Source organism: Struthio camelus, chromosome 2, assembly GCF_040807025.1.
Source record: "Struthio camelus isolate bStrCam1 chromosome 2, bStrCam1.hap1, whole genome shotgun sequence".
NCBI classification, from domain to species: Eukaryota; Metazoa; Chordata; class Aves; order Struthioniformes; family Struthionidae; genus Struthio; species Struthio camelus.
Window position 1 is genome coordinate 51,749,671 of NC_090943.1, and position 27,151 is coordinate 51,776,821.

Consider the following 27,151-nt stretch of genomic DNA (forward strand, 5'->3'; position numbering starts at 1 on the left):
TGGATATAAGAATAGGAGCCAACTCCTCAGTGAACCCACTTTCTCCTCCCTTTCTAAGTATTGTGTAAATGTGTCTAGCTTCAATGTTTTTATTACCTGCATTGCTATAGTAAAGCAGCTGAGATTTAGAGCGGAATCACTAAACATTGCATAGGAAATGCAGGGAGGTTAGTTAAAAGAGCCTGGACATACTCATGTGCTCTTGTAATAGTACTCTTGTAACTTTGAGGTTAGAAACCTTGCTGCTAGGTAGCCAGCCCTTCCTCTGTAGAGTAAAAGCTGCCACAATGTATTTTTTCCACTTTGCATTTATGAAGGGAGCCAAGTTCCTGAACAATAAATTGGCCCAATATGTAAACCAGCAGGTTTTCTATAGCTTTATGGGACCTGTTGTTCTGAAAGATTGTGTGTAAGTTTATGCGTTATATGTTTTATGGCTAGATAATGCCAGTGGCTTTCAATGCAAATTTAAACATGATCTTCAAAAATCATTTGGAAAATAGTATTTGTAGATCCAGCAGTAATCAAGAATCCATCTTTTTATTAATGATTATTAACAATTATTATATAATTTCCTTTTTTCCTTATGAAAGCCTCTTCATTCAAATTCATTGTTTTACTTCAAACGGTATCATCAGTGGTTGTAGATTTTGTAGGTTTTTGTCATTAACGTACACATTACGCAAGACAAACAATAGCCGTAAAAGCTAGATGGCTGTCAACTAGGGTGAATAAGCCTAAAGCAGTATTTTCAGTAAATATGCAAAAGGCAGAAAACTATTTCTCAGAAGGCGTTCAACTAAAAATAAGTGGGGAGTTAACAGTAGTGCCATTTTCCTGCTATTTTAAAGTTCTAATAATTGAATAGGAAAATAGTAATAAAAAAGCGTAATGAATGGTGCAAAGTTGTGCACTTATCCCAGACAGATTACAACCCCAGGTCTCAGCTTTGCAAAAATAAAGGACACATCAACAGGATAGGCTTCTAATTTTTATTAGTGCATGGGGTAAACTGTCTACCTGGGTTATTTCCAGGTAGAGAAATTCTGTGTGTGTAGAGATGGGGGGGGATGGGCGTTAAACACGGCATGACAAGGACCACTTGATGCAAATTTAGACGTTTGCAAAAGGGAGGGGGATAGGATTTGTTTTTTATTTTTTGCCTTTACGCTTAATGCGCTAAGGAGGTACTTAGCCCAAGTACTTAGCTCCTTATCTTCATAAGGAGCTGAACATGAAGTGTCGTGGACTTGGCTTCTGCTCCTGCCCAGCATGCGCTGTATTTTTTTTCCAGGTGGACCAAGTGGAAACTGCAAAATGCTTTGGAAAGTCTGCTTTTTTTGATATTTTTGCTGTGTTTCTGAAATCCTTAAAATGTAACCTGTAGAGCTCTGTGATTGCATTCTACTAATGGCATAACAAGGATAAAGTAATTTTCCTTAGTAGTTTCTCAGAGCTGTAATAAAGAGAATCAGGTTTGGTTTCATTTGTGTCATTTTATGTTAGACCTTGAGGCGGTGCTTTCTTGTATATGATTCAATAACTCTGTGGGTCAATTTTTTTCTGAATAATGTGGGTGTAACATAAGCAGGAATAGAACAAGAAAATTAGGAGGAAAAAAAGCCGTGTCACACAATGAAAAAATCTTTTAAAGTGTGTTTTCCTTCCCTTTCATCACAGATTTACCCTCCCTCTCTCACCCTTCCATGAATAAAACATTTGAAATTAGCTTTCTCTTATTCTTGCTTCACAGAAAGAACGGGACTTAGAATTAGCTGCTCGGATTGGCCAGTCACTGTTGAAGAAGAATAAGTCACTGACAGAAAGAAATGAGTTCCTTGAGGAGCAAGTAGAACACATCAGGGAAGAGGTAAGCTCTTACACCTGAACGTGGTATCTGCAGTGCTGGGGAGATTTTTCCTTCTAGCTTCACCTTGTCCATAGTTTTCTTGGGCAACCTGTCGGTAGCAGGTCCATCTCAGTTGTAGCAAGTGGGTCAGCCGTTTTCATAGCATGTTCATTTTTAGAAATGTGACCCAAAAAGTCACTTGACTTATTACCTCAAATCGGGAGATAGGAGGAAAAACTCAAGCCACTGAATTTTACTCTGCCTCAGATTCCTTTGTTTTCCTCCAACTAGCTGCTCTTTTGGTTTTGGGTCACTTACCCACTATTTTCTTTTAGCTGTTCTTGCTTTGTTCCCCTTCTATATGCATAACTCCCCTCTGATTATCTCACTGAACTCTCATTCTCTTCTTCCAGCTCCCTTTGTGCAGCCTTTCTTTTCTTCCCTTGTTTCTCCCTGAACTTTTCTCAGTCCTCACTTGTCTCTTCCTTTTTAACTATTTCTTATTTACTTTTCCTCAAATGTTTTTCCATTCATAGCTGAGTTGAATTTTTTCTTTTAGAACATAGCATTTGAATACTGATAGAGCTTCCCTTTGCTTCTCAAACAGAGTATGGTTTAGGTATCATTATAATATATATATATATATGTATATAAAAATATATATATATGAATGATTAATCTCTACTTATATTTACAGAGATTCCAGTAGCACATGCTCGGTGAAATATGTGCATTCTGCCTTTTCTGTGCTGGGCCAGTTTCATAGACAATCTCATACACTCCATTGTTCAGATGGTTCAGAATGTTTTTTGTGATAATTTTTATTCAACATACTTTGTATATGTGAACGTGTCAACGTTAGGAAGCGTTGAAAAGGGTTATTGTTTGTGACCTGCTACCTTCTATCTAGATTGCTAAGATCTTACAGCTTCTTGTGGTTTTGCAGTCTCTCTTTTTCAGGGAACTGTAATAGAATCTGTTAAAGCATGGGCTGGTAGACTGCTGCAATATGCACATTTGTCTAAGTTTTTGACTGCAGTAATAATATTTTGGACTTCTGGTAAACACAGAATATAGTGCAGGTCTCCCTAAATGGGTGTCCTCTATAAACACAGCAGAAAACTTGTATTGTTTGAAGTAATGCCTGAAATAACGTCCTGTGTCTTCTACATGCTTTTACACTCTTTTTAATCAAGTATTTATGCAGTTTGAAATTTCTTACTGAATTCCTCTGAACGGGAAATCGGAGGATGCTGTAAGTACTGGCAGATTCTAATGGGTGGATCTTGGATGGAACCTTACAGGATGCTTTGAGAGGTCTCTCTCTGTAACTAAAAGCATTGCTATTTAAGTTCTGCTGATTTGATGACCGACTGAGCTAGAGGCAAATGTATCTCCTAACCCATATGTAGCCTTTAGCAAGAGGGGGAGAGAAATTCCACAGTTGTAGGGAAGAGCAAGAGAACAATGAACCACTGTGGATTTAAAAATTAGAAAATGACTGTTAATGAAACTTCTTAGGAATGTGGGGTGTTGAATTAGATCTGGAATGGGCTGATGAAGAAAGTGTGTGTGGAGCAATCCCAGATCTGCAATAAGTGGTGGCAGAACATGCACACAGGAAAAATTTCCTTTGTGGCCCCCTCTTTGGCCTGGAAAACTAATTCTCTTCAGTGCCAGAGCTGCACTGTTGCTTGCTGTCCATATCACATCATGTGAGAGATTAGTTTATTTGTGCACTGGTCAATATGGCATTAACTAGGCATACACACAAGGGCTCTGGGCAGGGCAGGGCATTCATTCCATGCATGCAGAATGGAGGAGTTTGAGGAAGGTGTGGGACAGGAATGGGCTGCCTCTGCCAGGTCTATTTTTTCCTCAAAGGGACTCAAGAGCAAGGTTAGGAAAAGGGTTACCAGAAATAAGCTTCACGCCAGGTGGCTGGATTATATTGGGCCATATGTTTCATCAACACCAGTCGTCTTTGACTCAGAAAGTGATGCTTTTGAGGCACAGATATGATTAGGCTGTAAAGCCATGATGCTTTTGTATGGAGAAAACCTTTCTTCAGTAGGCTTGAGATCTTCCATTAAAGCTGAATTTTGGATATTTGAATAGAACGATAATTTAGACCAACTCTACAGGCCAGGGATAAAAGAAAAAAAAATTAAATTAGGCTGTTAAAAGTCTGTAAAAACTGCCTAAAGTATGGTTGGTTTGGGGGTGGGGGAGGAGAACGTTCTATAACGTATAGCTCCACTTACAATTTAATCTGACCTCCTTTGAAATTAGAGCTAAATACAAAAGCAGTGTGGACTGTCAGTTTAGTTTGAAATGTAGCAGGTTGTTAGTTTTTTGCTTGCCCTACTCTTTCCAAGTTTTTCAGTTTATTACACGTGCTAATTTTTTCTTTTCAAACTGTCATGTGTTTCTGCAGCAAACAAAGCAGAGCTTCAAGCACTATGTTAGCTAGTTTTTCTTGCTCAAGTAATATCACCTCAGACCTGGAGTAACATCTGAACAATGCAGCTGTCTAGTCACGTTGCTGTAGTTCTGGGTCACAGATCAGAGCTTGCATATTGGTGATAGCTATTTTAAAGCATTCGCAGGGTTGTTCTGTTTAAAGTGACAGGGAAGGAAAAGGAAAATAATAATACGGAATGGTGACTTAAAAAAGAAAACATGTTTTTGATCTCTTAGGGTAGAAGGTAAAGTGAGGAAGATAGATACTTTTTGGCTGGATACTTTTGTGTGTGTGTGTTATTTACGTACAATTTAACTGGATGCTTTCATTTAAAGGGAATAATTCTGACCTAATAAGCATTTAGCTGCAATCTGTCAGGAAAATAGTGAGCTGGAGTCTTCAAATCATTGTTTGCGATTATGATAAGGACTGCTCTTGTGAGCTAGGTTCTGAAGCAGAGCGAAGCTTTCAGGATGGGGGAGTGTATCAAAAGCCTGAAGAGATGAAATCTTGGGGCCCAAGCCGTGGTGACAGCGCGTGGGCCTTGTGTTGAACTCTGTCCCTATCGCTTGGTGGCAATATGTTGTTAAGGGCTAAGAGTGTGGCGCTCGCTCCAAAGGGCGCGCTTTCCAGTGGCTTGTAAGAGCTTAGAAAAGATTCCCTGTCTGTATGTAAAATGAATCCTGTAGTTTGCAATGCAAAAAAAGCTATTTCCAAGTGAAGTGTTGCAGGAAGTCTATTGCAGTGAATTTTTTCACACCTACTTTGTAAGCTCACTCATTCTAGCTGTTCACCTCCCTTTGGAGAGTTGGAAAATAGTGTGCCCAGTCTTTTTAGTTCTTGGAGGAAAAAAAAGTACATTGAAAGCTAGAGATGATCCAGTGCCTATCCACTGTCAGTGTCTGACTCCTTACTATTTGAGGAGGCTGAGCTAGAATATGCTGGAAGGGAGTAGACTGTTGTTTTGTCTCAGCTATATATCTGCCCCTCAGGTGGGGAAAATGAGCTCTGTTCATTTTCTTGGTGCAGGACTTGGTGCTTTAACACATCTAATTTCCACACAAGTAATCTTAGTAAAAGACCTTGTTTCCTTAGAATTATGATTAGTTTAAGTGCTTTATTGCATTGAAGCTGGCTTTATTTCGTTGAAAATGGAGCTTAAATCTATTTTACTGACTTCTGTCCTTTGCCAGGATAACTGGGAATTTAAATATGCCAGCAATACAAAAGGTGAAAGTCTGCTAAAACAAGTATGTTCTGTAGTTAGTGCTTTGGAAAGGGAAAACTGGTCTTGCAGTGCAAGTGGAAGAGAATGGACCTCTCTGCTCTGGTAATGCTACTTATACGTATGCAACTCTGAATCTCCTACCACGGAGGACTTAAATTGCGGCTGTGAAGTGGCATAAGTGTTACTGTGTAATTTGGCCTTCAGTGCCTTTTCTTGGAAAATATGAAATAACCAAGGTTAGATGACAATTACGGGGTATTTTAACGAGCTGATCTTGACATATTTTGTTCGTGTTAGTACATGTATATACTAAATACGGGACTCCCACATACTGCTCTCTTTACTGGACTCAAGTTTTGGAGTCATCAAAGCGCCAAACTTGACTTGGAAAGCAATTGCAGCCTTCATAGTTGCAGCAACCATAGAATAGCAGCCCTGCAACTGCATGTTGTTGTTCTGCAGCTGCAGGTCAACAGGCAAGGAAGTCCCAAATGTAACCTTACAATGGATGTATTGTAATTTTGTCTGAAAGTCTTTTGAGGTTGGAAAAATGTGGACAAGATCTGTATTTGTGCCAGGTGGTGACAATCATCATAAAATGGTAAAGAAAGTGGTATTTTGGCTTGGTTGTGTCGTATTACTTTTTTGCAGTATTGTTGAAACCCATCTATTTCTGTGGATCTGAATCAAGGGTAGTGCAACAGTAAATGAGGATTGCTGATCTTAAATATCTGTCGCTTTCACCTTCTTTAATAGCAGTGTGTAATTACTTTTTTTACTTTAAAAAAAAAAATGGCCATTTTAAAGGCATACTTGACCCCATTTCTGAGGAATAAAGGAACTGGGTCTCGTCTGTTCCGATGTTGGCATCTTGATTTAGTCAGAAGATGATGCTTGGAGGGATGACTAATTGATAGTCTGTTTTGTTTCTTTTTTTACGAACGTGCCTGGAAAAGCAAGTTAGAGACCTCCAAGCTCTTTCTTTGTGCAGGTTTCTCAGTTGCGCCATGAGCTCTCCATGAAAGATGAGTTGCTCCAGTTCTATACCAGCGCCGCTGAAGAAAGCGAGCCAGAGTCCATCTGTTCCACACCGTAAGTTATCAATCTGCAACACTGAACCTTTATCCGGTAGTAAGCAGGGGCAGTTTGAACAAAGGTAACAAAATGATCCATCTGTAGAATGGAGCTATTAAGGGGATTCTGAACTTAGATGGTGCATGGCATCAGCTGGAAGGGTTTGGGCTGGACCATCTGGTTACGCAGGTGGCAACAAGAGGCAGGAGGAGAAAGTACAGCACTGATGCAGCACTCAAACTTCTACAGGAACTGGCCCATTGTATCAGTAAAGCAAACATTGGTCCCCATTACTGCACCTCACTGCGCCACGTACCTGTGAACAAGCTACGTGAGTGACCTTTGTGCCTGAGACACTGCAAAAAATACCTTACTATTTTCAGCAGCAGAGGGAAGGAAATGGAGCATGGCTTACAGTGTGTTCGAGGCAGTTAGCTGCCTGAGCAGCATTGCAGGCTTTGAGGCAACTGTCTGCCCTTGCCTGCAAAGTTATTGCAGCATACTGGGGAAACATGTGCAGCATTAATCAGGAAGCTATTAAGTTGCTCCATCTAGAAAGGTTGTTTCTTTCCTCATAGCCTTGGCTGAATAATTTTTCCATAAGTGTGAGGAACTATCTGAAAAAAAAAAAAGTTGTGTTCTGTTTCAAAATTCATTGAAGCTATATTATTGCCTATGCATATTGTCATGAACAAAACTGTATTTCCTGTGACACTGACTGCTTTTTGAGACCTTTGTTCAGTCCCTTCTCATGTGAGACTGGCCACATAGCAAGTAAAACATGAATTAAAACTGTTTTTGTTACAAGGCTGAAGAGGAATGAATCTTCCTCCTCCGTCCAGAACTACTTTCACTTGGATTCTCTTCAAAAGAAGCTCAAGGACCTTGAAGAAGAGAATGTTGTGCTTAGATCAGAGGTGAAATTACTCCCTTTGTTTTGTTTAATGCAACTGTCCATTTAATTGCCATAACACAGGTATTGAGAAGCATTTGTTAATAAAGTTCTAAGGGAGTCTAAATAGGAGTACCTAATCCCGCATGGGACACAGATCTCTTCATAGTTACTTAATCACCATCTTTTATCCTTCTAAATGAAGGAAGACTGGAACACGGAAGCTACATGAAGTTCATAGTTTCTTTGCCAATAGAATGTGCTAGGGTGCAGCCTCGAGGAGCATTGCAGTGTGAGCACGTTGTGGAGTAGTACAGCATCGTGGTTTGGAACCTTCCTTAAAAGCCTGACCTTTTAGGCTAGGGGTGACTTCCGTTGCAGCTCCAGAAGTTTGCAGACTGGCATGTTCTGCCTCGTACAAGTTCAGTGTTTGTCAAAATATAAATTGGTAGGCTAAATTTGCTTTAAATATGTTCAATTTATGAATTTCAGGTCAAGCCATTAATATTTTAAGAATATTGTGCTTTTTTTTCTTTTATCTGTAACAATGTTAATTTTGTTTGTTTCATAGCCTGCGCTAGGTTTGGGGGGGAGTTTTGTTATAGTTTTTCTGTTCCTCCTGTTCCTTGCCTACCAGAAATAATGCTTTACAATTGAATGTCCCATCAGTAATTTTATATGAATTTTCAATACAACTGTTAACTTTGGGAGCATGTTGCAAGTTTGCAAACTATTCCACTATATGGTAGAATATAGCAGAAGAAATACTTTTGAGCAGAGAATGAACGTACAGAAACAAGAGTGTCATTCCTGTTTTCTGCTGCAAATGCAGGGCCCATTGCAAATAGGTAGTGTCACATCTTTGGACAAGACACCACGTAACGGAGAATGCTGTACGCATCATTGAGAAGTCGCGCAAAGAGGATGAGCGGTAGATGGTTTGAGAGTAATGAAGGTAGGGTTAGAACTGAAAGGGCCACTGAATCAGGAGAACCCTGTACGGCACTACCTACCTTTCCAGGGAGGAGATGCAGTCTATGCTAGGGAGGTGCAGTTGGGAGCCAGGTTTGCAACCCTTGAGAGCTGGGCTGCTCTGTGCAGCTGCAGTCGGTGAGTGGCTGTACATGCCCACAGCGCTGGGAATATGCTAGACCGACCAAAGTGGTGCTGGACAGAACCAGCTGGGTGCAGCCAGGCTCCTCTTGCTGCTCCTAGAGGCAGAGGGGAAAAGAAAAGCAGAGAAGGAGGTAGCGCTAAGGATTTGTGTGGGATGTATAGTTACAGCTCCAGGCTTTTCTCAAATACTTTCTGAATTAAATTATTTCTTTTTTCAAATTCATTATTTAAATCAAGCATTTAATTAGTTTGTGATAATGCCCAGCTATGTTCAAGTGAGCAGATCAAACTCCCCAGGTGTCTTTTGTTAGGGCTTGTTTTTACTGAAAGTGTGCAGGTGACGCCTAGCGGTGACATGGCGATAACGGTGCAAGTTTTTCTACCCAGTAGTGTCCCTGCTGAAGGTTCACCTGGCCCCGTTTTTGAGAGCATGAGGGAAGGCAGGCAAAAAACTGTTGTTTCGCACTGTCTTTCTGGAGGAGTGTTTTGAAAAGGCTTGTCTTTCTGAAGCAGATGGAAATGCAGCAACAGACTGGCAAAGAACAAGTGTGCTAATGTAGCATATTTGATGTGGATTTCTTGAACAGGCCTGTCAGCTGAAGACGGAAACAATTACTTATGAAGAAAAGGAACAACAGCTTGTCAATGACTGTGTAAAAGAGCTGAGTATGTCCATATCTTTTTTCTTCTCGTCTGACGTTTTGTTCTGTGATGCTTAAGCTGAGCTACAGATCAATCAGTCTTCCGCTTCCCCCCCACCCCCCCCAGACATACACCTGTAGTAATTTTTCTTTTATAAAGAGTTACGAGGAGAAATTTTCCAGTGGACTTATTAGGCACAGCAGAAAATTCTGACTGTAAGATAAACTTTTTCTGTTGCAGAAAAGTTTTGTATTGAAAACGTTAGCGTTAAGGGAAAGTACAATCTCCTTTGTAGCATGAGTGTTTTGTTTTGTGAGGCTTTTGTCATTACTGTTCCTTTCTAAAATACCTTGCTGTGTGTTGGGAAGGGATTCTGCTGCGCCAAGTGATGTTTTGAAAGAAGTTATTTTTTCTGCTTTATGGTGTTGTAATGTTAATTGTCCTCACTTATCTTAAAGGGGATGCAAACATCCAGATTGCCAATATCTCGGAGGAGTTAGCAAAGAAAACCGAAGACGCTGCCCGGCAACAGGAAGAAATTACTCATCTTCTCTCTCAGATAGTTGACCTGCAGAAAAAGGCAAAAGCTGTAAGGCATCCGATTACAAAATTATTGCTGCGATTCACCACAGTTGTAGCTGGAAGAAGAGTTAGAATTCTATGTATATTACAGCTTTAGAGAAATTCTTCACCTTCCTCATCTGGGCATCCTTTTTTTGTTGTTAAGCATCTAACATATTTGACTAGAAAATAGGAGTTTATTGAAAGATATGAACGTGCTATATCAAATATGATAGTTAAATATGTTTTTAAATATTAAGTGCAAAATTCTGTACTAAGCTCCTAAAGACTTCAGTAACATATCAGTATAGATATTTCAGTGGGAAGATACCCATTTCAGGGTTTGGATGTTCGTTTAGAAGGGCAGAGACTGATTCTGGGTTCACTTGTATTAAAATTTTAAAATATGGTTGTAAGTTTTTAAACTGACATTATTGTGGACTAATATTGCTGCAGAGACAGTCATGAGAAAAGTCAAGAATTTTCCTACTTGTAGCGCAAGATGCAAACTTGATCACAGGACAGTATTTCTACCATGTTTTGGCTTATTTTAGTGTGCAGTTGAAAATGAAGAACTTGTCCAGCATTTGGGAGCAGCTAAAGATGCCCAGCGACAGCTCACAGCAGAAGTGAGTACAATGCTTACTAGTAGAATAATTCAGTAGTAGGACAAGGGCTGTTCACTTTTCACCATGAGAGTTTTAATCTAAGCTGGATCAGAAGCATTAAATAATATTACCCTTGTATAAGGAATGAAGGAATGTCTGTGTTCCCAGCAGGATTCAAAATATTTTCCATCCTATTTTCGCCTCCTTCAACTGGCACATATTTTGAAAAGCTGAGGCTTATGGGCTATGTAGGAACCCCTTTAGAGGTTGACTTCTCTACTGGTAGCTTAGGTCTATTTTGAAAAATGAAATAACGTAGAAAAGCTCATTTATACTGTGTCTGCTCAGTGAGTAAACTCAAGGACAGTGCAGAACTCATGCATATCTTCCGGGTTGTACTTTCACATGTGCAAAACAGACAAAATAGAATGAATAAAGCCTGATCTCCTTTGGACATCTCTCGTAGCTGGACTACTTGGTGTCCAAGGTGGGAATGCCAGTTGAAGCTTTTTCTGCAGATGGGCCTTTTAGGACATCTCCCTCTGTCCTTATAGGAATGCAGTATTTAAGACATCTGCCCATCTGCTGAACTTGGTTGAAATAGCTGATGAACTCAAACTATGGGGGCACACAGACCAAGAGACATCTGAAGACAGAGTGATTGCATAAGCTTTGTTTCCTGAAAAAGTGAAGCTAAAAATAAGGCATGGTTTTAGTTTGGAGGTTATATATAGAAGTCTGGATTTTAAAACTGTCTTGAGTCCTTTGGAACGCAGTAAAATGTCATGTCCTTTTCTCCTGCTGTTTGCCCCTGTGGTGGTCATGGCAGTAGTTAGGAAAATAAGAACTGCTGTACATGATCAGACTGAAGATACTTTTAGCCTTGTATCTTCTCCTTGACAGTGGCTTCATGTAGATACTTAGGATAAGAAATGGAGCAAGCTTTTTTTTTTTTCTTTTTTCCCCCCTCAGCCTCTGATAATCAGCAGTATAAACCTTTATGTATTCCCTTCCTATTACCCATTCCTGATCATCATGCTTTTCACTGATATATAAATGCACTCTTTGGGTTTCTTTCCCTTTTCAGTGGGGTGTTCTTTCCTACCCCATTACTGTTTATCGGTGTTAAAAGAATTTGTGGGCTTTTTGTGACAGTAGTGCAGCCCGTAAGGTCTTTCTTTGACTCTCCTCTATATGTTATAGTTGCGGGAGCTGGAAGACAAGTATGCAGAGTGCATGGAAATGCTTCATGAGGCTCAAGAAGAGCTGAAAAACCTTAGGAACAAAACTATGCCAAATGCCATATCACGTCGGTACCACTCTCTTGGTCTCTTCCCTATGGTGAGCAGATTTTTAAAAAGCAATCAAAAGAAACATAAGTTTTTGTTACATCTGAATTAGTCTCAGGGGTGGGATGCTAGGCCAGGCATAAGCATGGGTGGTTTATTTGTTTTGATGAGAGTGAAATATGTATATGTATAGTGTTACAGGATACCAAAATGATCTATTCTGCATACCTGGTTCTGAAGCAAAGATGCTGTGCAACTGGTTGTTTTTATTGCAGGATTATGCGTGATCTAAAGTTGCTATACTCATGCTATGAATCCTGGTTAGCGTTAGTGGGTTTTTACACAGTTCTATACATCCTTGTTGTGCATCTCCTATGCTATCGTGGCTGATTTTTCAGTGGGAGCTTCCCATTTTTCTTAAAATGGGAGATATAGTTTCCTGATACCTAATGGATTCTGGATGTGGCTTCTAGTCACGGTATACTTTCTTGTTCTTGGATAATTGAATAGGTTGCACATACCTTCTTGTTTTAGGGCCATTGAAAATTCAGTGGTTCGTTAAAAGAATAGTTGTTAATATTTATTATGGCAACTTCACTGATATGTTATCAATATTGTTTACTTACTTTCATTTGATTATGATATTGTATGTTCAAAGTATGGGAACGGGGCAGTACCCTCAACCAAATGAGAAAAGAGTGGATAGAACTGTCTAATGAGTTCCATGCCTGGCTGTGCTTGCCCGTGTCTCTCTAGAATAATCTCGTTACTTGTGAGGGCATTGACTTTGTGAAGATTCTTTTGGGTTGTATTAACGTCATCAAGCAGCAGAGTCTGGCCCTCCTTGTCTCTGACAAAGCACACAAATAGATTACCTTTGTGCTAACAAGATGTAAATTGTCAATAAAGTCTTAGCTTGCCTTCTTATGTTCCCTTCTGAGACTGAGCATAAGCCAATTTAAAGTACAGGTATTCTTAATAAAAGTTGTATTTGTTCAAATATAGTTGGAAGCTGTTTGAGAAAAGGATACTTGGGCTAGTATAAGTTTGTGTGTCTTTAAAAGTTTGAAAGTCATTTTTATGTCAGGGAACAGAAGGTCATGTAGATTTGTGAATGTTTGTCACTTAAAGCTTGTACTTACTTCCATTTAGGCAGTAATACGTTAAGAGCAGCAGTGAGGAGCTGGTAGCCTGTCACTTTTAACTGTATGGGTGAAGTAGGTAACGCTTCATGCTAAGATCAGTGAGGATTTTTTTTTTTTTGTTTCGGTTTGTTTTTTCCCCTCTGTATGTGGGGAGAATGTTGTGAAAGGGAAGAATGTGTTTTCTGTATGTATTAAACAATAACAAATTGCAACAAAACTTACTATATGAAGGAGAGCGTTACTAAGCAGGAAATAAAGATTGGGAAGCTGGAGGACTTGGATTCTGTTGTTGCTCTGATACTCTGTGATATTCTTGTCAAACGCTGTCTGATACGTCTCCTCAGATGGTAAGCACTGTAGCAATACGAAGTTAACAGTTATCATTTGTTATTCATCTAGATACAGTCATTAGTCTTCCAACTTTCCAGTTTTCCTTTTTACACTTGCGTGTTTTGTCTAGAATGACAGTTTGAGAATGCCTATTAAAACTATGATACATGTTTTCCTTTTGTTCTTGATTTTAACAGGATTCTCTGGCAGCAGAGATAGAAGGGTCAATGAGGAAAGAACTGCATTTAGATGAACCTGACTCTCCTGATTTGGCGTACGACTGAAAAGAATTGGTTCCTCTGTTCTTTAAGAAATTGATTGATTGTATCTGAAGTTATTTACTGTTTGATAGGAAAGAAAAAACACTAAATTAATTACACTAGAGGTTTAGAAGGAAATGTTTTTGGGAGCACGTGAATGAAGGAAAATAAATTGCCTAGTCATTGGGGTGCTTGTATTTTCTGCTTAAGCTGACAACTCCCCCCAGATACAGGCTTTACCTTGTCTTTGGAACTTTATCTTCATTCTTGGTTGCGGAAAATGGGGACCGAGAATGAAAAAGGATTGGTTTTCTTATATGTAATCATGCTAAATTTCTTCAGCTTATGGTTAGGGGATGAATTCAGTTATTTGGGCCCTCTCTTAGGGTGTCATAGCAGAAATTACCAGGTAATGATTGGCGTAATGCAGGTTCTGACAAGAACAGTGGTGAAAACAGGGAAAGTAGCAGCTTTCAGGAAACATTTTAGGTATATTTAAGCAACGCTCAGCAAATACTTAAAGCTTGACTGAGCAGGAGGCAGGAATTGTAAATGAGGCTTCTACAAAGGCTACCCGAAAGATGTGAGCATGCTCAGGCCCCATAGGATCCTTTTATCCTTCCAGAGCTGTCTAATGTAGGGCTAGTTTGACTTCTTCAAAATGTCTTTTCCATTGGTATGGATTTACCAAAGATGGACACCTTTTTCAGTGTCAAGCTTCCTCTGGGTTTTACTTATTTGATTGGTGGTGGTGACTAAGCTCTGTGGGACTGCTTGTTGGTAGATGCTCTTAAATTCAGCCTCCTAAGACCAATTACTGTAGACTTGGAGGCTGCGCGCAGAGGATGCAACTAATAAGCATTCATGGGCAAAAAGATAGAAATTTGAATGACATTGAATAGCATAAGTCATACTGTCACTGATTACACTCTTGCAGTGTTACCCTCAAGCTGGAATGAGTGTGCTGTTCTTGTGTTCAGCCAGTGCTGAGCAGTAAAGCAAAGCTGCAAGGGCACTTTTTGTAATGTGATGTGGGGAAAGTTTATTTTTTCAAAATGTTTCTGCTGATGTATCATCAGATCTTAATCCTGCAGCAAATGAACATAGTTTTGGAATCAGGGCATAAGTAGGTCAGAACTTAGGTTTCCAGCCTTGACAGCCTCTGTCTAGGCTGTGGCTGCATAATGTATCTGAAATTGGTTACAAAAGGAAAGATACAAGACTTGCTTGCATTAGGGACACGCACTAGAGTTAATCCAAGTTCTCATTTCCACACAATGGCTTTACGAGGTTTTTAGCTGATTCACTGAAATGCTCTTTCACATAATTTTATATTAATATTTGAGAGGGTCTGTGCACATAATTCCCAAATGTTCTATCTAAAATATATTTTAGAACGAAGAAAGTGTTGTGTTGATGGATTGAATGTAATGGCCAGATTATGTAGAGTCTGATATTTGCCATATAAACTTCTTTGCAGATGCTTATAAGGACAAGATGGCTTAGGGGGAGGGGCTGCAATATAAGTGGTTGTTAATGAGCTGTTACCTGTTTCTCTGCTCTTGAGGCAAGATGTTGCTCCACCATGTGATTGTTAACTATACGTATGTCTTGTCAGTCATCAGAAGCGGGTCTTCGAGACGGTGAGAAATGTAAACCAAGTTGTCAAGCAGAGATCCATGACTCCATCGCCAATGAATATTCCAGGCTCTAACCAGTCCTCTGCTATGAACTCAGTTATTTCTAGCTGTGTCAGCACTCCACGTTCCAGCTTCTATGGAGGAGACATCTCCAACATTGTGATAGACAACAAGACCAATAGCATCATCCTAGAGACAGAATCTGCTGACAATGGGTGAGTACTTCAGAACTGGACTGTTATTTTTGTTTTCTGATATATGAGGCAAAGTGTTTCCTCTGTCTCACGTTGTGCAGGCTAAAACACCTGCATTTTCAAAAGTGACTTGATTTTGTGCTTTTAGTTCTTTAGCACTCAGTTTAGAAAAATAAGTCTGGCTTTTATAAAGTACTGTGTATCAGTCTCTGCAAATCACACCTGTTTTGAGATGTATCATCACCAGATGACACGAAGCCACTCTTTGCTTTTGAAAACGTGGGCCAGCACTTAAAACTAATTATGTTTTCACCGCTTTGCATTAATGCCAAGAAATTCTGATCTAACTTGCAGCAAAACTAACTCTTATAATCCTAAAACCACAACAACAAAAAAGTAGGTAACCTCATACGAAAAATCCTGAATGAAACCAGTCAGGACTCTCTGCTGTTCCAGCAGTTTGTCCCACTCTTCCATCCCCCAGTAAAGCTCCACAATACACTACATATACTAATATCCCAAAACAAGCAATGAATATTTGCTAGTGCAGTATACTTCAGTGACTCATTAAGTATTCTTGCAGCATTGGCCAGGGGTAAGACTTGACCTGCTTACTTGGGTTTGTATCACAATGTGAGACCAGCAACAGCTAGGAGCCCCTCATCTCAGTGTAAGAGGAAGCTCTTTAATTAAAGCACAACTTTTCCAGCCAGGAGTTTCCACGAGGAGCTAGGATTCCAAAATGGTTTGGTATGAAAGAGAGAAAGTGTCAGTGTTTACCTCTGAGCTCCCCTGGAAGAGTAGCATGTTGATCCCAAACGCAGATATTTAAAGATGTTGCTGTATGTCTCAAAATTGTTGTGCAAAAGCTTTAAGCTTCTCAAAGTATCTGTCTCCTCCTTACCTCCATTTGTTTTCCTCCCCTGCTATGCTTTAGAAATGAAGATAGAATAAAGAAGCCTGGAACCCCGGGGACACCAGGTTCCAGTGACCTAGAGACTGCTCTTCGTAGGCTGTCCCTTAGGCGAGAGAACTACCTTTCGGAGAGAAAGTTCTTCGAGGAAGAGCAGGAAAGGAAGTTGCGGGAACTGGCGGAAAAGGGTGAACTCCATAGTGGTTCCGTTACTCCCACGGAGAGCATCATGTCACTGGGAACTCACTCCAGATTTTCAGAATTCACTGGATATTCAGGAATGTCTATCAGCAGTCGATCCTACCTGCCAGAGAAGCTTCAGATTGTGAAACCCCTAGAAGGTGATAACAAAGGGCCTCGGCCTTTATCTGTTCTTCTTAGTGACTCTTTGTGGTCTCTCATCCACCACCAGAAAGCAGGAAATCTTTGCAATACATATTCTTTTTACTTTAGAGACAGTAATCCACGTTGTTGGTTTGAACTCTTCTAATTACTGTGTTCTTCCACAAGCCTTAAAAGCTGATTAGGAAAAAAATCCAGCCAATGGAGTAAAATAAATGTTACAGATCACAGGTACCTCAGTAGTGCAGCCTTATAGCTGACCTAATCTTCACATTGCTATTTCATACTTAAAGAAGAAAGGTTGTTGGATATCTGAAATCTGAGTAACAGAGTATTAGTAGGTACTTAGAAGATACAGTTTAGTTCATTAAATCTCAGTTCTGCAAATAAGTGTCTGCAAAGACCTTTACAAGTAATTTCACGTACTCCAGGTGGTCTAACAGGACTACTTTTGTGATTAAGAATGGCTTCTGGACTTCAATTGGCTGTCTTGAATTGCCAGACATGAGTCTCTGACTTTGGTTTCCTATGTGAAGTACCATCTTATTTTAGACAAATTTCATCCATATATTTTCTTACGTAGCTGGTAGTCAGGGCTAGAGCTTTATTTTGGGGATAATAACATTTCTGTCATCTACCTAATAAAGCAGACGGAACACATAGAAGTAGTGTAGTCTGCCTGGCTTTCTTTACTCTTTTCAAGCTGTTGCTTGCAGTTCAATTGAGTAAATTCATTCAGGATTAAACAAAATCAATCTATTTTGCTGTAGTACTTCATATACTTCAGAGAAGTGGTATCTATGTGATTTAGCTTTGTTTTCGTAGTGGGGGGGGATTCTTTTCCTTTTTTCTTTTTTTTTTTTTTTTTTTAACAGAACTGTTGTGTTACATTGCACTGTTTTTGCATGTTTTAATTGCTTTTTTTTTTTTTTTTAGAACAAATTTAGCTGTAAGGAGCATTTAGCATGACACTTTCAGAAACAGAAATAACCTTTTTTGCATATTGAGGAAAGTGACATGCTACATCTGCCTGCTCAAATGAAAATACCTACCACAGTGTGCAGGTCCATTCTCTTTAATAGCTCTTAGTAGTTTGTTTTCTCGATTGCTTTCAAACAGCCATAAAAATTCTTGTATCACATGAGAAAAGGGATGATCCAACTTCATTTCAGTTACTGATTGCTACCACTGTAATAGATTTCTGTCACCATCCCATTATATCTGATTTTTTCTTCCAATAAACTCTTAGTCTTCATCTTTCTATCTGTCTGTTATTTTTTCCCCAGTTTTGTTCATTGTTCATTTTTTTCCTTAAAATTATTGAACCTTGCAAATACTTTTTATGTTTGTTTTGCATCTCATTTGTAACATGTTGGTATCTGCCTGTTTGATAAGTTTGGTGTTTGTTATCTTTTGTTAAATACCGGTTTATGATTCAGTTACTCTGCTCAGCTTAGCTTTTCCCTAGCGATTTTCCAGGAGGTTTAAAATTTTCTTAAACTTCATGGGTAAACAGGGTAACTTAACACTGGTGTGGCAAAATACAGTCTGTCAGTAGCTGTGCCTTTTGGTTTTTATTATCATTTTCCTAAGGGAGCTTATGCCATAGAAATGATGGAAGTAAAAATCAACTCTATGTTAAATTTTGGGTTAGTGGCTTCTGCCCCTTTAAAGCAGTCTTTTAAATCCCACAATAGAAGAAACAGGATGACACAAGTACTAAGAAATGAATCCTATTCTCCTTTACCTTTAAAAGAATTTTTTTTTTTCAGTCAAATAAGATGACTGCTTGATTTTTGACTCGGTTGCTTTTGATACATAGTCTTTTTTTATTACTGTGAACCTACAGCTTCTGGTATCATGAGCACAAAATAGAGCTCCCCATGTCCTATATAAAAAAAAATGAACCTTGGACTAATTATATCTTCACCCATTTTGCACTCATGGCACCAATACACTTCAAGCTTCCCTTGACCACCACGCTACACACGTGATCTTGCAGGTATCAGGAACAGAAGAACAAAGGTCACTTGTTTGATTCAGATGCTCATTTTGCTCTTAAATTTCAGCTCACTTCAGCCTTGCAGTCCCACTTTTCCGTGCTAATTCTTCATGCTAACTGTTCTTGATAAGATAGTTTACAAAACTGTGCGGTCAGTGTCTGTTATTGAATATAGGGGAAATGCTGTATTTCCTCCCCTTCCTTTAGGTTCTTCCTCCCTGCTCCCAATCATAAGAACATTGACAGCTGTTACATTGTTTTCTGCACTTAAGTTTTTATATGGAAAAGTTAAGACTCCCTTACTGACGTTTTATGAAATCAAGATTAAAGTAACAGGTGCCGAGAAACTCCGGACGTCCTCCTTTTTGTACCTGTTTTGATTTCCATTTTCCAAAAGATACTGATAATGTGCAATATCAATAGAAATATTAAAGCTTAAAATACAATTATTGTGGTGAATATATTTCCACAGGAAATAGTTTAAATATTGTCAACTTAATGCTTGTACTCTGCAGAGTTTCTATGCATATACATTTTCAGTGATCTATAAGGTAAAAAAGATTATCTCCTCAGAAGCTTATACATATAAGAAATCAGCAACAGGATTTTGTACTTGCATGCAGGAGGAGACTTTAGTTTTTGGTATTTTCCTGTAACTTTTGAGAGTAGAGTCATACAGTGAAGCCCTAGTCTGTGCTGAGGACTCAGCAATATTTGGGCACTTCTTCACATTCTGGAATCTTTTTTTAATGTAGAAGTGCAAAAACCTGACCTTTGGGACAACTGAGAAATGAATATGAGCTAAAGGGGGTGGGGTGTGTGTGTGTGTTTTCCTTATAGTTATTTATTTTAGAGTTGTAATGGCTTCTTACTTCTTGAGCCTCAAGAGTACCAATTAGTCTAGGTACTATTTAGCTCCTCAAAGTTATATACGCATATATATAAATATATAAATGCTCTTACACTCTTAAACACACACACACACATTCTTAAACACACACACTTACACACACACACACACATTCTTAAACACACACACTTACACACACACACACACATTCTTAAACACACACACTTACACACACACACACTGGAGTGTTCATCCAAAGTAACTTGTGCTGCAAATCCAAAGTATTCTGTATTGCAGAATTTTTCATTTGTTTTTCATGATGACCTAAAAATTATAAAGTTTTAAGAACAGTGAGATAGACTCATTTTTTCAATGCTATTTACTTATCTCAGTCGGTCTGCAGAGAGAAGTTTTCCCTGTTTGCTACCTGTAATTCAGTATTCTTACTGTGAAATGACAATTGCTTTTATTCCTTGGGATTTTTTTCAGATGTGAAATAATGTATTTCATAAGGTTCATCCCTTCCCTACTCACTAGTCTTTTATAATTTACGTATAGCATGCAAAGAATTGAACGTTCCTAATGTTTTAATACTGCTGACACGTGTCAGCTTGTTGAATGTGTCTGTATTCTGCTGGGGAACATGGCAACAAAAACTACTCTCAGCTGAGCTGGCAGAAACGTAAATAAGGATGTTTTGTTTTGCATTGCAGGACCTAGAATGAATAGTTTTAAGCCAAGTGTTATGCAGTGGTAACTGGTGGGCACACATGGGAAAGTTTTGGCTCTTGTGAGCAGTGTTTAATTGTACTGCTTGAGGAATCAGATAAAACTTCCCCTGATTTTAGTGGGCCCGTCTCAGTGTATGTATCAGTGTAACCTGGCATATTGCTCTTTCTGACTCATTGTCTCATACTGAACATTGAATATTGAATGCTGTTCTCTTTAAAATGCACCTCTTTCCTCTCAAAACATTTTTCTGCCAAGGATGAAGCTGCAGGTACAGTAGCATATGGTTGCAGAGTACTGACTTCCTGTAGCATAGGGGCTCAGAGAAGAGCCATGCAAGTATTTAGACTTGACCCGTAGATCAGAGCTATTGTCTACTTATATGTGCCTGGAATTGATGTGGCTTTCTAACATATGTTAGAGTGCAAAAATTGCTGTACAATCTGTGTAATTACTATTGTCCTGTTAGTCACTGGTAGTAAATTCTAGCATGTTTTTAGCACCTTTCTTCATGTGACCTTAATGCAGGATTATGTGGTATGTGTTCTTAGAGCTTTCTGTGGTGATGCTCAGCTTGACTGTTAAATATAAATTCTTACTCCTACTTAATCCCATAAATTTAAGGGAATGAGAACGCTGAAGACGAGGAGAGGTGCATGTGCACAAGGAGGTCACATCTGACTGCTAGGCTTAGCCTGTCTAGTGCTTATGTGACCAGTTTACTTCATGTTGGTCTGGAAATGCTGAAGAGTAACTGAAGGAGTTTTGCCTTGTAGCATGTCTTCCTAGAAATACTTAAGCCAGTTCGTGGAAGCTCCAAACCTTTAGTGGGATGAGATTTGGATTTCTGCATAAATAAAGAGATTTGCTGCCTTTTGGATCTGGAATTGCTTGCTGATTTGTTTTGGTTCTCTTTCTGTTCCCTTTCAAGGTTCTGCCACTTTGCACCACTGGCAACAGCTGGCTCAGCCTCACCTGGGTGGGATCCTGGACCCAAGGCCCGGGGTTGTCACTAAGGGCTTCAGGACCCTGGACCTCGACCTGGATGAAGTGTACTGCCTTAATGACTATGAGGAAGATGAGACAGGTGACGTTTCTTACAAGGGCCTAACTACCTCGACACCAGTTCAGCACACAGAGACCTCAGGTGAGAGGTCACAAGCACAAGTGACTGTTTCAGACAGCAAGAATAACCCCAGCCAATCTCAGGCTTTCACAGAGGAGATGCAGGAGTCCACGACTGACGATGATGAGGGGTCTGGTGAGGGAAACTCGTTAAGTCCAGTAAAACTGACGTCTTTACAGGATTTTGATTACTGGGCCATTCTTACATCTCTCCAGAACAGCATCCATAGTATTGCTTTGTGTGTAGTGTCCGCACGTTAATGCGTGCAATAGTTAGAACATAACCATTCTAATATTAGCTCAAAAATCCTTTCTTTAATAATCTTTTAATTTGACTTTTTTTTTGGTAACAGCATTTGTGGTCAGTAATTCTATTTTGATAAGAGAAGGCTGCTAAAAGGAAGTGGTTCGTTCACAAAGCCTTGTGCTGGCATGCATGAGGCTTGTACGTGTATTCAGGGCACGCCCTTCAGTGTATATAATGTATAGGCTCTATCTATTTTGTATGTTTATAGTACAGATATTTTCGTGACTATTCATGAAACAGATAGTGCCTTGAAAATGAAGCAAAGCAGTTCTGCAGGTTGAATTCAGTTACCTCAGATAGTTACCTGTTCTCAGTGAGATAATTCTCAGTGAGATAAACTCAGTGGATATAAAGAATTAAAAGGATGTCTTTATGTGGAGAAGAATGACATTTCCCTCATCTCCCATCCATCATGTTGTTCTCAAACTCTATCCTTTATATTTATGCCATTTTAAGACTTAAGTATTTTTAAATGACTCACTGCTGCATGGTCTATTAGATACTCTGAACTGATTTTTGCAGTCCATTATGGTATGAGGCTGCAGGTGCTCAGACTGTAGATGCATTTGGGGTTTTTTTGTTTGTTTGTTTGCTTAACCTTTATAAGAGCACTAGTCTTTGGTAAGATTTTCCATAGGTGAAGAATTACATTTAGTCATGTTTACATATAGCTATTTTAAATGAGGACACTCCCCCCACCCCCACTCCTTTTTCTAGAGTAAATTATAACTTATTGCTTGCCCAGTCTTTGGAATATTAGATGACGTCTCGGGGCCAGACGATAATATTTCTTTGTTCCTTTTGTGAAGTGTAGAGCATCTCAGCTCTCACTGAAGAGTAGCAATTCAGTGCTCTAAGCTTTTGAAAATAAGCTGCTACTTGCAGTTAATTGTAGTAAGATTAAATTTCTTCCAAATCTTTCAATTTCCTGTTCCATTGCAGAAATTTAGTTTAGCCTATGAAATCCATTGTCCAGAAATAACAATGACATTAGCTTTAATAATAACAATGATATTAATTAACATGGAAATAAATAAGGCCTCGGCTACAGTTGTATGTAGTTTTGGATGTTGTCCAGGTGTTTACCATTCCTAGAGTCCAAATAAGAAAAAGCAAGAAAAGCTGGAGATCTAGAAAACATGGATTATGAACCATGACATTTTTTTAATCTTCAGAAGAAAAGATTCAAGAGAAGATATCATGTATCTTAAAATGTGTTGCTGCAGAGAGGAAGGGAACAAGCAATTCTTCATGTACTCAGGACAGAATAATTGCACAAGAAAAGGCTATCTGGGTTAAATCTTGGGGGAAGAATTTTCTAACTCTAAGCATAGTAAGCACAGGAACACGTTAAAAGTTGTGAAACTTTATTATCATGGAGTTTATATATGCACACATGCATATATATGCACATGTATGTGTATCTGGGTGTATGTATATACACTTTTTAAAAAACGGATTAGAAAGACATGTGGGTAATGATTTGGGAGAATTCTTGGTTTGGAGTAGAAAAACAAATTTAGACTCACCCTGTGATTATGAATTGGCAAGAAAGATTTGTTTTCCCCTCCATTTATTCTTCCGTTACAATCTGGATACAGGTCACTGTAGAGCAGGTTATATCTTAGCTCCTCCTGATACTGTCTGGGAGAACTCTAGTTATCTCAGGATTTCTAAGCATATTTTCTGCCTTAGAAATTGACAACTACCTAAAAATCTACAAAATTATCCTGCTGGTAATGTCATTTCAGCTTGTATTGCTTGCCAAATGATTTTAATACGTTACAGGAATACAGAAATTTGTCAAAATGAGTAACTTACGTGTAGAATAAATAAGTCTACCTAAAACTTTAATTTCTCAGTCTTTACCCTTCCTCCAAATGGCCCAGCTGCACAGGATTTAAGAGTATCCACATGCCACCACGATATTATTGCTGCATTGTTCAAATGAAGAAGTAAAGATACTGCCATATCTGCTTCTTGTTGAAGCAATTTGTCAGGTAGTATACATGGAAAGAGGTACTGTGGATGTATTTAGAGTAGGTGCATTATGTTGTAGTACTACTTAGAATGCACAGTCTTTCTGCTGAAGAGGAATTTACCAGATCAGACGGGTTGGTTAGCTTATGAGGTTATTTTGTATTTAAATATTACACAACTCTTCTTCCTCCTGAGAAGCCTCCTCAGCGTTCTTTTTGCCTGTCCGTGGTTCCTTGCTAGGAAATGCCATGCAGGGAGGAGTGGGCCTCTGTGCCAGTGCCACTGCGGTAGGGACGTGGTTTCTGTAGAGCGCTGGCACAAGCGCGAGACTGCGACCTCATCGCTCGCGTGATCTTGCGGAGATTCCAGGCTTTGTACAGAATAAGGTCTTGCTAGAGAGTAGGCAAGTAAAATCAAACAAACAAACGAAAAGGAATATGTCTTAGATAAAACGATTAGCGGTAGTGTCCTCCTTCATAACGAAGGATAGCTCCACTGTGAAAACTCTAGCTGAAGAGCTTCATAAAAGTCGGCAAGTACCTCCCTACAGTTGCTTTTGGCAGGCCATAGTCTGCCAGTCTGTAGCTACGGCTCTTCTAATGTGAGAACAGAACGTTATTGGAAATACAGTGCCTTCAGAGATCACTCCCAGCAGGTGTATAACATCTTAATCTTTAGGGTAGGCGTCTGCATCATTTGATCTGTATGCTTTGGAGGTTCTCTCTTACCTTTTTGCAAGGAAGGTGTTCTCCAGCAGAGTACTTTGAGGTGCTATTCTTAGTGCCATTTTGTGGGTAATACAGTGCTGCTCTGTGTCAATTTGAAATGCGCCCTAAGAAAAATCTTTTTAACGTCTAGAACCAGGAAAGCAAACATTGCTAGTAGTGCCAAAGATCTCTTGCAGCCAAGATAAATACATTCAGAACAGTGTGTCAGTTGTTTCTTGCTGAGTAATGGATGGTCAGAAATCATTCTGTTGAATCGTTCTGTTTTCTAGATAAGAAGAGCTATGATCCTTAGATTTTTCTGTCCCAAAGAAAGAACGGTAGTATGCATTGGTATAACAAGTAACTTCCTCAACATAGATTATATCCCGATCCATGGCACTGAAGATATTTAGAAGAAAGTAACACGAGCATACTTTATGACCTGCAGTTGGTCTGTTGGAACTACAAACCACCAAATTGTGTGTGGGCTCAGGATCCTGACTGGGGATTGTAAATTCCAGAATTGTGCAGTTCTAGCTAATGCCAGAAACTGTTTGAATTTTTTGTGTCACTTGAATGGAGACTTTCAGCATAATTGGAATGGTGAAAAAGTTATAGGACACAGCTATGTTAATATCATCTAGGACAAGTAACTTTTGCAGCACAGATTTTTAGTCACCTCAATATATTTTTTTTTATTTAAAATAATTTCTAGTATATCATAAAACTGTACAGAGTCTATTTTTAAATTCATTATCTTTCAGGTGCATGTTTCCTTATGTAAACAAACAAAAATCACAAAGCCTTTTTGAAGCTAAAAGGGCTATGCTTATTTCGAGTTCAGGATATGCTTAATTGGGTACAGGAACTGATCCTTCAATACTTGTATTTATTAGCTCCATTGATTGTTTTGCCTTCAGTGGAACGCGTTTACATGGGTTTACAGGATCAGCTCTCCGTACTTCATTTTTAGACCTTAACAATAACCTGGACACCTTTCCAAATAGATGCCTAGAGTTATGAAAACACATAATGAATGCCTTAAGTCCGAGTAGTTTTTTGACAGGGTTGCTATGTATGCTTTTAAGAGGTTATCATTATATTGAAAAGTAATATATTTTGTAAATCGTCTCTTAGAACTGAGGTATTGATGCATATTTAAACATAACTTTTTTTAAGATGGTATGAGTATTTCATGCTAATTATTTCTTTAAGAGAAAACTGTCAGCATTTGAGATCTGTGCTTGTTAAAATTTTGACTTCTAAAATTTTTTAAATTGACTCTTGATTCAGGTATCTTAGTCCGCATAAAATCATGTCTTTTTACATCTGTACTTCATGATTGTATGTATATGACGAGCACACTTCCGCTAAAAGAAAGTTAAGAAAGTCCTATGCAAAGAATACTTGCCTTTGTTCGGTTTTTAATTTCTTGCAGTTCTGAAAGGCAAAATAAATGGAAAGTCCAGAAATATGTATCTTCAGAAAAGAATGTAATCATCACTTGTTTAAGGAACATAAGCAGAGTGATATTCGTGGCATGGAAACAGGGCTCCTTGGAGGTTCTAAGCATTCAGTTACCACTGAAACCAATGTTACCGAAGAACATTTCTTTCGGGAGGTACCTATACCACTTCAGGATAACACCATGCTCATATTTTACAGCTATTGTGTTTATCACACATCTCTGTTTTGTTTTCGTAGTTAACACATTTATCTGCTTTTCTTCTCTGTGAACGTTACTACTCACTACTATGAAAAGATGATGGGAGGCAGAAATAAAGCCCTAGCCCAGCACAGGCTGTTTGAATGCTTAGTGTTGAGTGCTTAAATAGGCATTTTTGAACTGTATCTGCTTTCACTCAAATCAGCTCAACTTTGCAGCTTGAGTGTTTCTCACCTATGTGAAGTATTTTACTATAGACATTCTTTGTTTACAATTCAGAATGTATTTAAGATGATATGCAATAGATATTTAGGTGGTATATACAAATGCAAAGTTGAATGCGTGCATCAGCTCCAGCATATCCCATATTCTCCCTGCTTTGTCAGCCAGGAGTTTTCAGTGCAGGTAGCGTTGGGTATCAACGTTTTCATCTCCTGTTGTCTGGAGGGGATGAACTCTGCTGAATTTGGCAAGTATATGAAGCAGCAATCTTGTCCTGCCCTGCTTACGTTCATGGCATGTTTTTGCCACCTGGTTTTCAGGAATTCCACCTTACCCGATAATAGAGTTGGTGGCATAGAATGCCTAAAGTCTATAGCCTATATCCCAGATGAAACCACTGGAGGAGAATATCTTCTTCCAAAGCAGGCAGAGCTTTTTCCTGTAGAGCAATAAAACAAAGCTTTAATTCTTTAAAGCACCATCTGTTTGTCTAAGGACTCCATGGCCCAGCTGTCATTTCATCCCTGTCTAATGAGCCCATGCTAAGGGAGTGCGCATATTCCACTTATCACTCTAATGGAAGACCAGAGAACTAGGTCTCTTCCTTTTGTTAAAGCATGCAAAAGAAATGATGATCAGAGTGGCTTGCTTCAACACTGGAATAAAACCTGACCCTTGTGCCACTTTAGATCAAGTCATACTCTGAAGGCTTTTTTTTTTTTTTTTTTTTTTTTAAGTTTGTATTCATGTAACTCTGTATTTGACAAAAAGATGTTTATGTAATACAAAGATATACTGGCCCCTTTCAGCTCTCTGCCTCCTCACTGTTCACCTAACAGAGTTAAAGACCCAATATTACAAAAGTTAATACCATTTTAGTATAGCTAGCTCTTGCAGATCTTCCTCACGTTCAACCTTCACGTTCGACCTTCCTCACTGCCACCTTTTTGTGAATGGGACAGGCCCTTAGTCTTTCTACTCTAACTTTGACCCTTTCTCTGCACAAGCTGACTGAA

General features: G+C 39.0%; 1 protein-coding gene across 6 annotated transcripts in view; it reads left to right on the forward strand.

Annotated features, from left to right (window-relative positions):
* Positions 1-27,151, forward strand: part of TRAK1 (trafficking kinesin protein 1) — a 113,333-nt gene that overhangs the window by 75,116 nt on the left and 11,066 nt on the right. For 3 of the 6 annotated variants that reach the window (XM_009687799.2, XM_009687803.2, XM_068935677.1), the window contains 11 exons: positions 1,754-1,870; positions 6,533-6,633; positions 7,424-7,532; positions 9,211-9,289; positions 9,724-9,854; positions 10,381-10,455; positions 11,638-11,775; positions 13,396-13,472; positions 15,077-15,313; positions 16,230-16,546; positions 21,060-21,389. In XM_009687799.2, coding sequence (XP_009686094.2) covers positions 1,754-1,870; positions 6,533-6,633; positions 7,424-7,532; positions 9,211-9,289; positions 9,724-9,854; positions 10,381-10,455; positions 11,638-11,775; positions 13,396-13,472; positions 15,077-15,313; positions 16,230-16,546; positions 21,060-21,389 — 1,711 coding nt within the window. The remainder of the gene's footprint in view (positions 1-1,753; positions 1,871-6,532; positions 6,634-7,423; positions 7,533-9,210; positions 9,290-9,723; positions 9,855-10,380; positions 10,456-11,637; positions 11,776-13,395; positions 13,473-15,076; positions 15,314-16,229; positions 16,547-21,059; positions 21,390-27,151) is intronic. The other 3 variants (XM_068935679.1, XM_068935678.1, XM_068935680.1) reach the window with 2 other exon arrangements.